The sequence below is a fragment of the Acomys minous genome (genome assembly GCF_964271855.1).
Source record: "Acomys minous genome assembly, chromosome: 4".
In the NCBI taxonomy this organism is placed as follows: Eukaryota; Metazoa; Chordata; class Mammalia; order Rodentia; family Muridae; genus Acomys; species Acomys minous.
Genome location: NC_140486.1, coordinates 111,039,183 through 111,058,290, shown reverse-complemented (window position 1 = coordinate 111,058,290; position 19,108 = coordinate 111,039,183). Strand labels below are relative to the sequence as shown.

General features: G+C 41.0%; 1 protein-coding gene across 4 annotated transcripts in view; it reads right to left on the bottom strand.

Moving 5' to 3' along the window:
* DIS3L2 (DIS3 like 3'-5' exoribonuclease 2) overlaps positions 1 to 19,108 on the bottom strand; it is a 317,418-nt gene that overhangs the window by 258,936 nt on the left and 39,374 nt on the right. For all 4 annotated transcript variants that reach the window (XM_084779161.1, XM_084779164.1, XM_084779163.1 and 1 more), the window contains exons 4-5: positions 14,348 to 14,401; positions 7,438 to 7,539 (exon numbers count right to left, since the gene is read on the bottom strand). In XM_084779161.1, the coding sequence (XP_084635287.1) occupies positions 7,438 to 7,539; positions 14,348 to 14,401 (156 nt within the window). The remainder of the gene's footprint in view (positions 1 to 7,437; positions 7,540 to 14,347; positions 14,402 to 19,108) is intronic.

Below are 19,108 nucleotides of genomic sequence, written 5' to 3'. Positions count from 1 at the left end.
GACTATTTACTACTATGACTAAAGAACTGCCTTTTTTTTCTAAAACCCTAAAGGCACTATAGTTTACATACCCAAGAGAGTGAACACAGTAAACATAAAGAAGCAAAGACAAATAATCCAATTACTTCACATTCACTTACACCACTGACTAGAGATTTCTTTGATAACAGGTTTGTATACTAACAAACCTGTAAGACAGTGGACAGCATGTTTTGAGGTACCTATAATATAGGTGTTAGGAATTTCTGATGACAGTCTGAATATTCTCTTCTTTCTAGTTTGATTCTGTCACCAACAACTGTCACCGATAGATCACAGCAAACAGACCACCAAGCCCTTCAAACCGAGACACTGTGAAATACAAAAGTATGCCCAATGGAGCTGATCTGAAAAGAAACAAAGCCAGTGTCAGCAGGCCCTGTGAAGATTCTTGGAGCTCCACCGACACAGAATAAGCAATCAAATGGCCTCCAAATCTCAGGATTCTAAAAGCTAAAGAAGCACATGTGCACATTAACACTGCCCCTCAAGAATGCAGCCTCATGTCCAGTGGTGGCACATACCTTTAATCTCAGCACTCAGGAGGCAGAGGCGGGCAGGTCACTGTGAGTTCAAGACCAGCCTGGTCTAGAAAGCGAATTCAGGACAGCCAAGATAACACAGAGAAACCCTGTCTCAAACAAAACAAAACAAACAAACAAAAAACAAAACAAAACAAAACAACAACAACAAAAAGAATGCAGCCTCTATGGCCGTATACCAGCCCTTGTCAGCAGTTACAGGAAGGGGAGGCTCCTGACAGCCAAGCCTATGGCTGTCTATGTCAGTCTGTTCATTAGGGTGCTACCAATAGACAGAGGGCACAAAGCTCTAGCCTGGGACTCAGTGGCCCAGCCACCACTGTTACTATCCACATTTCGCACTCAACAATCTTCCCTCCAAACAGAGCTCAGGTCCAAGAAGCAATGACACCTACCTGCTGCACAGAGGAAGTCTTTTAGCTGCCCAAACAAGAGAACCAACATGAACTAGGAACTTACTAGAAACATATGATTTGAGCATCACCTAAGCCCTACTGAATAAGAATTTTTATTTATTAAAACCCCCAGATAAATAATTTGCAAACTAAAGACCAGCCCCAGCTTAAGGGCTGTCATTCTCACCACCATCTTTCTCAAAGACAAGACTCAACGCTCTCAGCTCGCAAGCCTCTCTGATGAGTACCATCTCCTCTCCAGACTCCTGAACACTAAATGGGCTGCTGATAACTCACAGTTCCTTTACCCAGCCTCCTCTAACCTCTAGAGTTGTTCAGTCCCACAAAGGACACTGGCTGCTGCTTTGCCTCTTGACAAGATACCTATACTACCTTCCAGGCAAAAGAGGCAGTCTCCAAAGCCAAGGGGGCTCCAGAGGCCTCTGGCCCTTGTAAGTCAGAGGTTTGTCTATGCTGCTTGCTAACTCAATGACTGAGGCTAGCACACAGCACTCAAGATTCAGGGACTCTTATTCTTTTGACTTGCAAGATGCCACAGCTCATTCTAGGCCCTGGAATATTTCTTTGCAATATGGACTGATGACAAGTTCTGAGAGGAGCAGCTAAGTACACTTTGAGAGCTTTGCTGCTGCCTTGTTTTTAAACATGGCAGCTCTATAGTGGAAGGACGCAAGCATATCTCAGCTTACCCTAGGTAGGACCTTGCATCTAATGTCTCTTTTGGCTCTACTGCTATTTATATGCCTGAGGAAGAATACTATTGGTACCATCCTCTTTCTTGATGACTCTCCACTAAGCTTCATCGTGCCAGCCAGCCAAGAGATAGTAGAAGCAAACTAGGTATATTCAAAAGCACACATCTATAATCCGAGGACTCAGAAAGCTGAGGGAAGACAGCGACTTATCCGTCAACCTGGGTTACACAAAAGACTCTATCTCAAAAACCACAGGCAACAAAAGCACACCCTCATGTCTGCACAGACTAAGGACTACACGAGTCTCAGTTTGTTGACTCCACTTCACTGTTCATCTGTTTCCTACATCCTCACAGATGGCATCGGTCCCTTCTCTACACCAGGTGTAACTGGCCATCATGGTTTTGTCCCCATATGACAGGGATGTGGGCCTCTCTACGCTGTCCTCACCTAACCTCTAAATGGTGGCAATAATTTCATTTCAGTAAAGTTAACTGTTGCAGGATATTTGACCCCATTGTGATCCCTGAGATTGCAAACTGTAAAAAGCTGTCTTTGATCCCATCGTGATCCCTGAGATTGTGAACCTGTCTTTTGTTTGGTGCAGTTCAGCCCTGATGCACATCTTTAATCCAAGAGCTATCTGTACACAGGATTTAATAAAATTAACTCTAAGTCAAGAGGGGGAGGAAGAAGCCAGTTGACAGGGATTAAAGAGTAGGAGGGACTTTGAGTTGAGGGGTATTTAATACAGCATGTAAAAGTAGAAGGAATTCTTGGGCTTTTAGTTTTTAGATTTTAGATTTTAGCTCCTCAGTTCCTTGGCCTTTGACTTTTTGGGCTAGGCAGCTTTGGCCTTGGGTTTTTTGGCCTTTTCTTCCTGGGCTGTCAGCTGAACTAGTGAAACTTTGGGCCTTTTCCATCGGGACATGAGCTGAGTAGGAAGGTCAGCTGGGTGCTTTCTCTGCCTCTCTGAGATAACAGGTTTTCATCACAGCATCTGTCTCCTGAGTCTTTATTGGTAAAATAGAACAATTGGGATTTTCATTTAAAAGAAATGGAATGGATGGATCATATATTAGTCATATACTGAACTCTAAGATCAAAAATTGATAAATGGGACCTCATAAAACTGAAAAGCTTCTGTAAGGCAAAGGACTCTGTCAATAAAACAAAATGACAACCTACAGAATGGGAAAAGATCTTCACCAACCCTACATCCAAAAGGGCTAATATCCAAAATATATAAAGAACTCAAGAAATTAAACACCACCAAACCAAATTATCCAAATAAAAAAGAGGGTCAGAGCTAAACAGAGAATTCTCAACAGAGGAACATCAAATGGCCAAGAAACACCTAAAGAAATGCTCAACACCCTTAGTTATCAGGAAAATGCAAGTCAAAACGACTCTGAGATTCCATCTTACACCTACCAGCATCGCTAAGATCAAAAACTCGAGTTGCAGCACATGCTGGCAAGGATGTGAAGAAAGGGGAACACTCCTCCACTGCTGGTGGGAGTGCAAACACGTACAACCACTTTGGAAGTCAACCTGGTGCTTTCCCAGAAAATTGAGAATAGTGCTACTGCCAAGACCCAGTTATAACACTCCTAGGCACATATACCGGAAAGATGCTCCAACATACAACAAGAACATTTGCTCAACTATGTTCATAGCAGCTTTATTTGTAATAGCTAGAATCTGGAAACAGCCTACATGTCCCTCAACCAAAGAATGGATAAAGAAACTGTGGTACATTTAAACACAATGGAATACTACTCAGCTATTAAAAACAAGGAAATCTTGAAATTTACAGGCAAATGGATGAACACACATGGTATATACTCACTTATAAGTGGATATTAGCCCAACATAGATGTCCTCTGAGAGACTCCATCGGGGGGGGGGGGGGGGAACGGTACAGATGCTAGGCCTCACTGCTGGACTCTGGGTGGCACACTGAGAGTAGTATGGATGACAGTAGTAGGGGGGGATGGAAGGACCCAGAGGGTTCAGAAGCCCCACAAGGAGACATCAAGGCCAGTGGGTCAGGACCCAGAGAGGCCAACATAAACTGTAGCACCAACCAAGGACAACATATGCAGAAAACCTAGACACCCCACCCTACCCCATTCAGATCTAGGCAATGGACAGCTCATTCTCCACGGCTGTGTAGGGAAAAGGGACTGCCTCTAACATGAACTCTAGTGTGCCCAATTTGACCACTTCCCCTTGGTGGGGAGGCCTGGCAACACACAGAGGAATAGGAAGCAGGCTATCCAGATGGGACCTGATAAGCTGTGGTCATATGGTGGGGGAGGAGGTCCCCTTCTGTCAGAGGTCTAGGGGAGGGGAATAGGGCAAAAGAGGGAGGGAGGCTGGGAACAGGAAGATACAAGTGAGAAGATAACAACTGAGATGTAATCTGAATAAATTCTAATAAATTAAAATTTAAAAATGGAAATGGAAAAAGAAAAACTATTAAACTCCTTTCCAGAGTAATTGTTCATTTTTCCTGTCAACAGTACTAGTTACTTCATACCCACACCAGCACATGGCCAATCTTTTTAACTTTAGCTATTCTAGCGAATCTGCAGTAACTTGTGATTTTATTTAGTATTTCCTTAATTACTACTTACATTGAATATCTTGTCTCATAGTTGCCATCATATGTCCTTAGTGAAGTTGTTCAAATCTTTAATGCATTTTGTAATTGAGCTATTATTGAGTTAATATTTCTTTATATTATAAATAAAAGTCCATAATCAATCATGGTTTTTGTAATCTTTTCCCTCATCTGTGGCCTATCTCTTTATTTTTAAAATAGTAGCTATTGAATAGCAAAATGTATGATCTTGATGAAATCAAATTTACTGATTTTTTTTCTTATATTTTTCCATTTCTTTTGTTATAGTTAAGAAATATTGGCCAAATGTGATGTCTAAAGTCTGGAATTCTGAAATTTTTGACTCAGTTTTCTTCCTTCTATTTGCTGGTCCCTATTCTGACCATGGTGTAGATCGAACCTAGAGCTAAGTACAGTTGTGCTTCTTACAGTTGAGACCCTTCCTTAGCCCATGGTGTTTTCATTTTCACCCTGTGACAGGCTGGCCTTAAACTCACTGTGTAGCCCAGTTAGGCCTCTAATCTGCAATACCCCTGCCTCAGCTTCCCAAGGCACCTCTGGGCCTCTTCTAATCTCTGTATATAGTAAGGGGCAAAGTTAATTTATTTTTATATGTCTATAAAACTAGCACAGAACATTTGTTGGGAAAAGATCCCCCTTAGCAATTCATGGCATAGCTTCAAAAATGAATGAGTCTATTTCTGGGTTCTCTATTTTATTCCACTTATCTGCATGCCCACCTGAACGCTAACAGCACACCTAGCCTTGGTTACAGGAGTATTAGCAAAGGCCTTGAAATCAGATGGTGCTGTGACTCCAGTTTTGTTCTTTGTTTGGCTCTTCTAGATGCTTCATTCTTCCACATAGATCTGAAAACGCTGCTGGTAAAGTCTATGAGTCTGCTGGTTCTGGGAAAGGGCAGCGCACTGAATCAGCTTGATCTGTTTGAGAAGAACTGGAACCTTAACAGTCTTGACTCTTATATTTCTCACCATTCGCTGAATTCTTACATTCTCTTACTAATGCTTTATAGTTTTAGTGTACACTGCTTATATTTTTGGTCAACTATCTCCTTAATTATGTCATATTTCATCCTCTAGTAAATGGCATTTTCAGAAGTTTTTAATTTCCTGTTTTTTATTGCAGGATGTAGAAGTACAAATAAATGATTTTTTACATAAGCCTTCCGTCTTTCAACCTTGATAACTCACTTCTTCTAGCATCTTTTTCAATAGGCTCATTAGGACTTTCTACATAGAAAACCATGTAGTAAGACAATAAAACAATTTTTGTCAGTTGTGCTTGGTTCTACCCTAGGTCTCTGAACAATCTAGCTTCCAAATCCTGGCCATCCAGGCAGTTTTGGGAGGAGAAGGAAGGGGGTTGCAATCAGGATCTATTATATGGAAAAGAATAAAAAGGAAAAGAATATATATGTATGTGTGTGTGTGTATATATATATATATATATATATAAAATTTTGTAAAAGATCATAAAGCAATTTATTTCTTAGTTCCTTTTGGTACTGGCTTGAATCTCCAAAACAATGTAGGGAAGACAGGCTTGGTGGCAGATGCCTACATCCCGGAACTCTCTATTCTATACTCAGGAGAGTAGGAAAGGAGGACCCTGAGTGCAGTGCTAGTGTGGGCTACACAGTGAGACTCTGTCCTACCCCACAAAAAGAGGCTGACAAGAGCATCCCTACTTCCCCTCCATTTTGAGGGCAGAGCCTTTCCTCACTAAGAATGACACTGTTCTAATGTTTTCTACACAGTCTGTGCTCTCAGTTCATAACATAACAACTATTCTTGTTTTGCTGCAAAGTTTTATCCTGAATAGTTGTGCATTTTGCCAAATGCATTTTCTATGTCCACTGACTAATACTTGACTGAACTATGGGATCATATTCAGCTTGGTAAATGATGAGCTATAAGGATTGTTTTTACAGCCGGGAGGTGGTGGTGCACGCCTTTAATCCCAGCACTCGGGAGGCAGAGGCACGTGGATCACTGTGAGTTCAAGGCCAACCTGGTCTCGAAAGCGAGTCTAGGACAGCCAAGGCTACACAGAGAAACCCTGTCTCTAAAAACCAAAGTAATAATAACAATAACAATAACAATAATAATAATAATAAATAAATAAGCCAACTTTTCATCTAGGACAAGTGCCATGCTCTCGTGCTCGGTTTGTACATTCATGTTCCTGGAGTCCCACTGATAGCATTTTGTTGCATGGTTGTCTACCTGGGTGTATGAGAGGTATTCATCTGTATGTCTCTTATGTTATTTCCCACTCTGGTATTTCACAATGGTGGTCTCATAGAATGAAAGGGAAAGGGTAGCTCCTAGTGAGGTTTGCCAGCAAGTGAGACCATTTAGGGTGCTAAAGTTTTTTCTTCAGTAATACATCCAAAAAGAATATTAATAAGATCAGGCAAAACTAGTGGCTTTTACAACAAAATATGTTCTTCCTAATGACATCACACTCATTTTGCTTAAACACAAAGTTCAACACATGTCTATGGCTCTCATCTCTTCTTTGTCCTGTTCCTCAAACTTGCCTTCAATTCCTATCTGCTCTACTTCACATGCCAACTTCTCTTCCCTTAAATTGCCATGGCCACATCTCAGCCTGCACACTGGCTAGCTGGAACTTGCAGCTTGTCCCCACTATAATCCAACGTTCACACAACAGCCAGCATGATTTTGGGTTTGGTTTCTTCCATTTTTACATATAACTGTAAAAGGAAACAACAGGTTTGTTCACGAAGCCTGAACTGCACTGACTGCGGGTGCTACCTAGTTTGCCAAACTCTTCACTCCTTCACTAGCTCTAGCACATGGGAATCCACTAAGTCAGACCTCTGCCTCCGGGCTTGGTGGCACATGCCTTTATCTAAGCACTAAATGTGCACTGCTGTGTGATCCAGTACAGGTAACAGAAATCTAAAGAATACCATCATTTCTGTGGATTGTTGTCCAAGCTCTCACAGCGTGTGTGTGCGCGCGCGCACACGCACGCACACACGCACGCACGCACACAATGCTTAAGTATATTATGGAATGTACAATACCTTCCGAAGAAAATAAATGAAAAAGGAAAATTAAACTCACCTTCCACTGGTCCTCAGGAAGCAGTTTTACAGCCACAAGGTCCCCATTTAAGGCTCTATTACGAGCAACAACTCCATCAATAAAAATGTCCCGATCGCCATCCTAAATTAGAGAAAGAAATTAAAGGAACAGTCAACTTACCAAGGCCTGGAGCCAAAATATATTTCCTTAAAAGTGATCATACCCCAAATCTATCTGCTAGCTTAACAAGAATACTATTCCATAGCCTCAAACAAATCTAAAGGAAATTAAGTCTCCTCTGATAAGAAGAAATGGCGATGAAAACCTAAGAACAGGCTAGCAAGTGGTAAAATCACCAAGTATGTACAGAGACCCACTAAAGGGCAGACAAGAACAAAGAAAAGCACATAAAGAAGAAAAACTAAGACTTAGATTACTAAAATGAGAAAGATGATACTCTTGTGTTATCCTTTTTAGCTTTAGATTGGAAAAATAAAAACCTCCAAAGAAAGTAGAGAGAAGGAAGAAATAAGAACTTGAGATGAAAGCTGGGTGTGGTGTGTGTGCCTTTAATCCTAGCACTCGGGAGGCAGAGGCAGGTGGATCAGGAGACAGAGGCAGGCGAATCGCTATGAGCTCAAGGCCATCCCGGTCCACAAAGCCAGTCCAGGAAAGCCAGGGCTACACAAAGAAACTCCGTCTTGAAAAATAAAAAATAAAAAATAAAAGAATTTGAGATTAGCAGATACATATGTAAATACAGTTATATGTAATTATAAGTAAACATAAAAATAGTATGATTCCATAAAGAATCATATTTAAAACTTCAGTGGCATGAACAGGACACCTCTTTTTGAGCTGTTTGTCAGGGGAGTCCAAAAGACTCTCAAAATAACATGTACTATTGCTGTTGCCCTAAATTGCCTCCAGAAATTGAAGGTCAATCCCTACTGCTGAAGATACCACATACTTCGGATGCAGGATTTGGAGGAGCAGAGCTGGATCTGGCCTGGAAGCCTCCTCCCTGGGAACTAGCTGTCACAGTGCTGGGAGGTGCTGGGGATAGAAGCAAAATCAATACTCCAACCCAACTGTAATGCCTATGAACCACAGCACTGACCAGAACTACAAGATAACCTCAAAGGTATGATAGTGGCACTCTATCTTTGGGGTAACCAATAGCAGTCTAATTGGACTTAAAGCCCACTCAATAGAAAGGTGTTTGTTCCTGATACTGTAAACCTAGACAGCTACTGATGGCTGGTGAGGCTATGAACCCTAGAAGAGAGCCTACCTCTGCTACATTCCTAAACTGGTCAAGTTCCTAACTGCATTCTAAATATTTACCTTCTACCTCCACGCAAGTGTAGCTCTCACCGCTCATCAAAGAAGCTTCATGTTGCAGTGCACTGAGACCATTACAGAAACTCACAGTTGGTTAAAAGGCAAAGAATAACTGACTGGAAGATACTCAGCCTCAACAGACACACCTACAACACAAGCCCTGCACCTAAGGCCCAGGGAACACTGCAGAAGAGTGAATAGGAAGACCTTAAGAGCCTGTGCAGTGGCGCACGTCTGTAATCCCAGCACTCTGGAGGCAGAGGCAGGCAGAGCTCTGTGAGTTCCAGGCCAGCCTGGTCTGCAAAGGGAGTCCAGGACAGCAGGGTTATTGCACGGAGAAAGCCTGTCTTGAAAAACAGAGAGGGGGGAGGGGATTAGATACTGGCTAAATGTTGGTTTTGGTTACAGGAGCTGATATCAAAAGTGTCAGGAAAGTCACTTTTTTTTTTAATAGAGACACTCTATACTGCTTAGATTTAGCATTCAAATAACTGAGTACTATAAAATTCTAGTTAGTTAAAACTGGCATTCCAAAATCACCAACCCCACCCCAAAAAAACACAGAGGGGAGATTTTAGCCACTCAGCATGTTTTATAGTTCCCAGTTACAAACAAATTTGAGATATTTTAAAACAGACTTTCTATTCAATTTCCAATCTAGTGATGGCTGGCAGCTGTGGCCTACCCTCTGCCAAACCTGGCCCCACCTTAGTCCCTAAGGAACAGCTACCGTGTTAGCCACGAAGAATTACGGCAGTTTGACCTCGTGCTGAGCTTCTCAGAGAAACAGAGATGGCCGGTAAACAGAATGTGACCAACACAAGTGTGACCCATCACCATCAACTGTAGCCTCCTGCAATGTATTTAAAGCACTATGAGCTTATGAGCCATGCTCCAAAGAGCTGTTCAGAGGTCATCCTAACCCATTCCCATGCATCAAAACATCAGGAATGCAGAGCCGCCTCAACAAGCAGTTGTACTCATCCTTTGGCAGCTCAGAGATTAAAAGATTAAATGACTATTTTTCTGCCTCAAAGAACCAAGAAAATAATGAGTAGAGCCTGAGACAACCTCTAGCTAGTCTATCACTATTCAGTTCTTCTTCGGTTCACTCAGAAGCCTACATCTATAGCCAAATCTACTGTTTTAGAGATATTAAACTTACGCCGGGTGATGGTGGTGCCTTTAATCCCTGCACTCTGGAGGCAGAAGCAGGCATATCTCTTGAGTTCTGAGGCCAGCCTGGTCTACAGAATGAGTTCCAGGGCAGACAGGGCTAAGTAGAGAAATAAAAAATAAAACACTAAACTTAGGAACTGCTCAATACTATCCCTCTTAACTAGTTTTTAAGGCCACACAACTCAGCTCTTCACTTGGATGCTGGAAGACTTGCCTTACGCATCAGAAAGAACACCAAAAAGTGGGGAGGGGGAGAGGAGGAGGGAGACAGGAGGGGAATGATGAACACCCTTAGAAAAAATAAAAGGAGTATAGAAATATCTAACTAAAAAAAAGACAATGAGGGAAGACAATATAAGAATGTCACAATGGTCAGAGCATCCTCTATTGGTGGGATTATAGATCTTTTTGGACCAGAAATAAATTCCACAGCTGGATAAAGGGTGCCTCCCACAACAAGACACAAATTACAGAGCTTCTTAAACCAATATAATCCAAGTCAGAAACAACAACAAAAAGTTGTCCATTTCTTTTCTTTATCTCAAGTCAAATAGGATAAAAAGATATTGTAATATTATCATTTATTTTACTTGCTTACAATCTATTTCTATTTATTTTCACTTTGTATTTTACTTTTGCCAAGAATTCCAAGATACTGGCAGTTATCTAACTGACTCATTCCATATACTTGGAATCTGCCATAAGGAAACAAAAATCTGCTTTCTACCAATAGAAATTATAACAATTCCAAGTCAAGTTCCCTCAACACAAAATATTAGTCTATAACTGATGATGAAGACTTATCCCTCTGGCCTAGGTGGATATTCTCACATGGCAAATAACACTAAGTAAACATTTTTATAGTAAGAACAAACCTAATCTAAGCTTTTTTTTTTTTCTCTCCAAAAGCCTTGGAATTTGGAAGTCATGACAAACATGATATTTAATTAATTCTTCATATTACAAATAAGGAAATCTTTCTATTTCCTATGGTCAGACCAGATTTTTCTTTTTTTTTTTTTTACAATTTCCTTTATTTTATTAATATGGTACAGTACACTAATTTTAACAACTCTGCCCAGGTATAATAACTATTTATATATTACATTTGCTATATTTTATTTGATGAGTTTTGATATATACCTGTCAACTTTGATTTTTAGCTGTAAACCACATTCAAAGCTGTAGCTGTACATATTTAAAAACTTTTTGTGCTTAAAATTTGTATGACTCAAATAGTATGTGGTCACTTTAGAAAAATTTATCCTTATAGCCTTAGGAATAAAAGGAAACAACCCATCCATAATTCCAGAGCTAAATATAGTTAAATCTCAGTGCATACTCATCCTATGAGCTTCAGTTGTATGTTTTAAGTAGCACTGGGGATCTAACTCGAGGCCTTGAACAGACTCCCCCAGGCACCCTGCTACAGAGCCACATGGTTTTGTTTGTTTTTGGTTTTTCAAGACAGGGTTTCTCTGTGTAGCCTTGCTGTCCTAGACTCACTTTATAGACCAAGCTGGCCTCAAACTCACAGCGATCTGCCTGCCTCAGCCTCCCCGAGTGCTGGGATTACAGGCGTGAGCCACCACCCAGCTCCAGAATTCTTTTCATACCCTTTCTTTCTTACAGGTAAAGCATTCAAGCCCAGCATCCCACTTCCTAGTTCATAGAAGTTTGTTCTTGACATGGACATGAACTACACTTAGCCAGAAATACATACTACTGAATTCTGCTACTGTCCTTGTCAGTTCCTCTGAAAAACTGAACTGACCAAAAGAGCTCCAAACAAAAATGCAGCGCTATTCTAATGACCAAAGTTAGACTGACTGTATTCACCTACACTCGGCCCTCAGTGAGCAGCTTCCACAGCCAATCTTACCAAGAGGTGAATTTAGTTGTTTTTATCTTTCTGAGAAAATGTGGCTATTCCATTATATTCTAGATAAAAAGAGCAAATGAAGCATAGAAAAAAATTCCTAACACTGAATCCATCTGAAACTTTCTAAATAGAACATAACAGGAAAACAGTTTCAAATAGGAAAACAACCATGAACCTCTGAAACATCAGTATGTTTTGCTTTTGTTTCCTAGCTTTTCTTTAACAAACCAGACTAAAGCATACAAACACATTTACAAAGTAAAGAATATGAATGTTCAGGCTCCACACCACCCTTTTATCTGTTCCCCTGAAATTGGCCCAACCATCAAGGTGGCACCTCTGTACTTCGTGCAAGTTAAATGGCAGTATTGCTAAGAAGCACGGATATAGAACCCGGACCTATAGGATAAGATAGCCATAGATGCACACACAAGAGCCCTGGTTAAACGTAAAGGAACCAGAAGGAGACAAGGAACCAGGCTTGAGAAAGAAAGGAGGTAGAACACAGGTGAACAGTCAGCCTGAAGCTCCAAGGAATATGAATTCTACACATAAACAAGCATGGGTACATAGAGGCATATTTGTCAGAAAATATATATTTTAATATTATTTATATTTATGTGTATGTAGAAGTGTGTCTGCACATACATATAGGTACCTACCAAGGCCAGAAGAGGGAATCAGGTTAGCTGGAGCTAGAGTTAGGGGGCCTTGTGAGGTACCTGGTGTGGGTGCTGGGATTCAAATGTTCATCCTCTGGAAAAACAGCAAGTGCTTTTAACCACTGGGCAATCTCTCCACTCCATGAAATATATTTTACTTAATACATTGTTACTTTGATTTATTTATAGATGTACTTTTACTTTTTAAAGTTAAGTATGGGGGTGGTACTGTGCACCTAACTGTGGTGTTCACAAAGCATAAGATCCCCTGGAGCTGAAATTACAGGTGGTTGTAATGTAGTCACTAGGAACTGAACTTGGGTCTTCTGACAGAGCAGCATATGTCATCCTGACTCATAACTTTTATATATTTGAAACATGTGTCTCTTCTGTCCCTTAGTCCTAGGTTTCACATTTGTTAAGTGCTGGCCTAACATGGATTTAACTTTTGGGACTCAGGACGAGCACTTAGAAAAAATAAAAGCTAGTAGTAAAATTTTCAAAATGTTTCAATCCCCTTATCATTGCAGCCAGCAAGGGCAAACATCCACATATGAAGGAGATGAGAGGCTGGACCTCTGCTCAGGTTTTCGATACCTCATGGAATGAGTTCCATACTCCATTAAGTGAGATTCCCATGCTTAAAAATCAGTGGTTTTCACACACAAGGACTCTTGATTTAATCAAGCTCTTGCAATTAGAATACTTTTTTTAAAATCCTTTCTAATTTAAGAAACGTTGGTTATACAGAACCTACTGCGACAGCTCATCTTGATTCTACCATGACACACGGTATCTTTCTGTAAACTCTAGAATCTAACCTCATGTAAGCCACACTCTACACACTACTTCATAACACAACTGTTCCTGGGATGAAATACCACCTCAGAGTTGTTACTTTATAAGTCAGAATATAGACAGGTATGTTTTGTCCAAGGAAGAGAATATGATTCAGAGAAAAGAATATGAAAACGTTAGAGATGCCTTTTCCCTAATGTAATGGTAAGCCTTGAACTTGGAAGTGTATATGAATCCTTGTCTTCTGGTGGGAAAGAGAAAAAAAAAAACTGAGCAGAGCTTGAGAGTAGATGATAGGTTACTATAGTATAAACCATAACAATAATAGAGTCACCTGTGAAGAACAGAGCGGTATAAACTTGCCATTTAGTAAATGAAATATGTTAACTGAAATATTTGCATCATACTTTTATTCTATAAGCAGATATATATCCATTAACAGGGCCAGGATCTCAAGACTATTGCTCTCCCAGCTTTGCAAAGCCAAAGCTCCTTTTGCACAGACCTGCTGCTAACTACTTATCTGTGTGGAACTACTTTAACCAAAGAGGAGCTCTTAAAATGAGTCATGAATACAAGCAACAGCCTAAAAACCAAAAAAGTAAAGAGTCTTGTCTGAAGGCCTATCACCTGCATGAAAGTGAAGTGAGAAACTGACAGAAAAGCATTACACATTATTTTTGGACAAATATTCAGATTAGCTCATGCAGTAGAATGAAAGTAGATAGCATATTTGTTTAGGAAAGATTAAGTTAAATCAGTGGAAAAACCTATAAATCCTTATAAGCTATAAACCAAGAGCATCCAATTACATGAACTGGCAGGTAGTCTGCCTGGGTCCAGCTGCTTTCTGCAGCCTCAGAACAAATGTCACCCCTCTCATTTAGCATTCAATTTTAAGACTGGCAGAAGGGGTAGTGAACCAAAGGCAAATTTTACTTATTTAAATTTAAAACAAATCTTTGCCTATTCTCAACTTTGTTTTACTATTCTGCTTTTTAGTTAAAGTATATGATTTCAAGTTCAGAACAAATCTAAAATATTCAATATGACATTAAGTTTATTATAAAGTTAATAAACTTACCGGAGAAGGAATGAAGGCTTCATGAAACTTCTTTGGATTGATTCTCAATACACCCTTTAAAACAAAACAAAAATCTGTGAAAAATCTAAGTAACTGGATATTTATTATTTTTCCTACGTATGTTGTTCTCTGATAAAAAAAATTCTTAAACAATTTGATTTGGAAAACAAGTTAGATATATGAGGACATGGGTTAAGTGCATGAAAACTGATTGAATGAGGGTGGTATATAAAACACCAGGTTCCAATACTGAAGGCTCAGACTGCTGCCCCACTGTGCTGGGCAATGTTAAGAAATACCAGCACGTGGCACCGAGCAGGGCAGGACCACCACTGGTCTTCACATTTAAGCTTTGATCTTACAAAGCTATCTAGAGAGCATGCCTCACATTAGCAGCTTTTTTTGCTCTCTCAGTTCCATGACCTCTGCACGATAGAATGTTTCTGGGACTATTTTTCAAGCTGTCCTAACTGGATACCTGGCCTCAAGTACATGTTTTACTCTGGCTCCTCTGGAGAGCCGAATGAGTTAATAATTCAAAACAGTTCATAGGCAGCACTCAGTGAAAATGGCAGTGCTGGCTCCCACAGCTAGGCCACCCAGTCTGCCTTCAACTTCCTATGATTCCATCTCCAAGTCAAGGTCTACATCTATTTATGTACGGGAGTGCTGCTGGAGGCAGTCCTCAATAGCAGCTCCACACTATGGGTCTTTCCAGGAAGTTATAACCTCTCCAGGGTCTAGCTACACTCAGGCCACTGTAACACATGCAGGGAAGAACCTGCTTTGCTAACAACATAACTGAAAGGATAACTTGAGAAAGTATTTAAATAACATTTTCCACTAAAATGAATGACTCAAAGACATATAATTCACAAGATAGGTGAAGGCATAAAATTAAATGGAAAGTAACATTTCTTTCACTAGTGTTTAAATTACAAATTTCCATGCCATGGTACACATCTTAACGTACCAATCAGACTATCACAAATGATCACTCAGTCCTTAACCATTTATCAGATATTATTTGTCAAACCCCACACTGACCACATAGGGTCTGAATAATAACAAAGCTTAGTCCCTGAGAAAGAAAATGTGTAGAATGCTGTGAGGTTACAGCCACAGCATACTTCCAGCCAGGACACCATGAAAGGCCTGGAGATAGCTGGTGGACAGTCCTAAGGGAAGAGCACACGGTGATGGTGAGCCAGAGGGAAAGGCAGTGGAGGTGTAGCATGGAAGAGCAGGTGAGAGGACCAGCACTCTTCTCATCCTGCCAGCACTCAGCTGAGTCACAGAACGAGGGGCCACGAGACATGACTGACGAAGCTGTCCCAGGCTTTCGTAGTTAAGAGTGCTGAAGCAAAATCACTTCTAAAGCAACTGTTTCTTCTTGAAGGAAAGGGGAAATATTTATAATTGTTTTAAGTACTCATACACCCAACAAATATTCCATGACAACTAGCTTGACAGGCACTACACACAGTGATGGCACTACAGTAGGGAATAACAGGCAGTCTTGAGAGGAAAATGCTTCAGTAAAACTACTTAGACAGTATTTAAGCATTTCATTTTCTGATTCCAGACACCTCTTTCTAAGCTTTTTAAAAATTATTATTCTTATTCTTCTATCACATCCCTTTCAGTTCAGAAAAGTTTAGCCTCTTGGTTTGAATGTGCCTTTGCTTGCAGAACTCTGAGAGAAGCCAAGGCTGGGCTCCTGGCAAAGACACATGTTGTTCAGATCTGCTCAACTTAAAAGAAAATATATCAAAAGGACCAGGAAGCTCTTGATTCTTGATTCTCTATCCCAAACATCCGAACAGGCAAAAGCACAGAAGGTAGGGTAGAAGCCTTGCCTCAGATTAGCATTTGGAAATTTGACTTAAAAACTGATGTCAGGAACAGAGCCCAGAGAGAAGAGGGCACATGTAGAAACAGGCAACTCCACCTGGGTCCTCGACAGAGCAGAGCTGTCCCTACAGCCTTACAGAAGAAGGCAACAGTGAGGCCCATCGAGAATCCGTCTGCCAGCTCAAAGCTCATCAAAACAAAGGATCAGTCTCACGCAGAGGAGGCCAAGGCCCACATTTCTGTCTTTCCATAGTATCACCCAATACCCTCTCCTTCCTCTTTTTCTAACTTTTCTAGGCTTGGGGCTTGACCAATGAGGATCTTTTATTACCCATCCTGTTCTGAATATTTCTACAACTTCTTACGAGAACCTGGCCCTGCCCTAATGTCATGGTTCCTTTGGGATGCTATCAAAAAGAGCATCTCAAAGATGGGGAAGGCTGTTTCCTCATAGTGGATTTAAAATGAGTTTTTTCCTATATTCTTTCTCAAAACCCCTTTTGAAGCTCATGTCGTAGCTCTTTCTAGGCTTGGTAGAGCTGCCTTCTGACTTCCTGATGATAGCACTAATTTACTAACGGTTTCAGTGGAGCGTCACTGCCTTCCCTTCGGTCCCGACTCCTATAAATATTTAGGGACTTCGGATCCATATCAATGACCAAAACATTCAAGCTACCTTCATCTCCAATCATCCCAGCTACCCTGTCCACTGCCTATACCGGCTATCACATTACTTCCCAAGACAGGAAGTCTGACATCACTCTTCCTAACTGGAGTCTACTATTCTTCCATCCTACTTACCAAGAGAATTCCAATAATACTTCAGTTTCACTAAGACCTCCATGTCACAGCCCATAAATTTACCAATACTGTCCTTCAATTATGGTTACTCCCTTCCTTGGCCAACTAGTAGTCTCTGCCATTATTTCTTAGCTTCACAAACCTGAGTCTTGGGTGCCACTTCCTCTTACAAACAATCAATAAGGCCTACCTCTCAACTCACCCCAACTATCTGTCTTCTCCTTGCCTATTACCCAAGGACCAGAATGGTCCTGCGGAAAAACAACTCACAAATGGCCAAATTACTCTAACTTGGCAATCACATACATTTTAGCTGGCTTACAGTATATTTGAAAACACTTAAAACTAAGGAATTTCACACATAAAAAATGTTGCCAGATTTTCTTAAAAAAAAAATCTTAAGATGTACAACAGCAGACAGCTACCTCCTCAGGGCAGCAACCACACAGATGATCTTTAAAAACAATCTCAAATACTACTTACATGTGTAGAATATGAGCCAGGTACTTTTAAGAAATAATGAACTAATTTAAATTAAATTAGCTAATTTAAATTAGCTATGAGCTACTTTAACTCCCACAACTATGACATTGCTAATATTTTCTTTATTTGTTATAGAGGAGGAGACTGAGGCACTGAGATAAGAAAGTCTAGAAAGTCTGGACTCCCAGCTGCCTCTTTGCTATAGTCATCACCAGTGCCCCTTCACACATTTACACATCCCCAAAATCCACACATTTCCAAATCTGTCTTCTTTACCTTGACTAACAGCAAGAACAGGCCTTCACCTGCTCCACTCGGATGCTTAGGACTCACCCTGGATTCCTCCCTTTGCCTCCCTGTCCATATCTAACCATCAGCATGTTGTGTCAGCTCTAGCTCCACAGCCATGCACTCCTCTCCTCACTGCCACCACCCTTTTTTCTCTTTTCATGTCTCCATATTTTCTTATCTAATGGACTTCGAGGGCTTTCTAAGTGGACTTCCAGCTTCCATTCAGGTCTCCTCATCTCACAAAGGAGACATCTTTAAGATGCGGAACGGGCTATGTTCTTCCTACTTCATGCCCTTTGATGACTTTCCATTTCTAACACCATCTAAGTTCCTAAATGCCTTGGCTGCTGCCTAACTCTCTCTACCTTTGCTCCCTTATGTCACAAAAAGCTGCCTCTCTCTCTTTTTTCCCCATTCATTCATTCATTCATTCACTTTACAGCCTGATCACAGCCCCTCCCTCTTCTCCTCCCAGTCCCACCCTCACACATACACACACCCCATCCTCCTACTTTCTCAAAGAAGGGGAGACATCCCCCCTTATAGGTACCAACCCACACTGGCACAGCAAGTCGCAGCAGGACTAATGGCATCCTCTCCCACCGAGGCCAAACAAAGCTGCTTCTTTCTTAATCCTCAAAAACATCTAGTCTTCTGCCTGCTGTTCTCCCACTAGCTGATCTCTCTACCTGTAATCTTTTCCGCAGGCTGAAGATGGCTGGCTCACTCTTGCCCTCAGGTCTCACCTACAGGACAAGCGCACAGAGGCCTTCCCTCACACTTGCGAAGGAACTCCTTCTATCTATTCTCTCTCATCTTTCTCTCTGAGTGATGATCCAGCCTATAATTTCTTTCATTATAACAGCTATTTTTGCCAATTACTCCAGTGACTTTTCCAGTGTTCATTCCAGAATGCTCGACATTCACTAGGCTGTCAAGAAACCTTTCTTCAGTTCATTAATTACCTAATATCTGCAGAGTTGAAGTTCTCCCTTTGTCCCTGGTATCATAACTCTAAATGTCACCTCTCTTCTTCAGCACTCCATCATAATGTCACCCCTACTCTTTTCTTCTTTAATACACACCCAAGCTGACCTCAATTTTTTTTTTCTTTATGTGTGTGGGTGTTTCGCCTGTATTCTGTACGCCATGTGCATGCAGTGCCATCAGAAGCCAAAAGAGGACAGATCCTCTGGGACTGTAGTCACAGACAACTGTGAGCCTCTATATGAGTGCTGGGAATTGAACCTGGGTCCTCTGGAAGAGCAGCCACTGCTCCTAACCACTAAGCCAGCTCTCTTGCCCCCTGACCTCAATCTTTACAAAGACTGA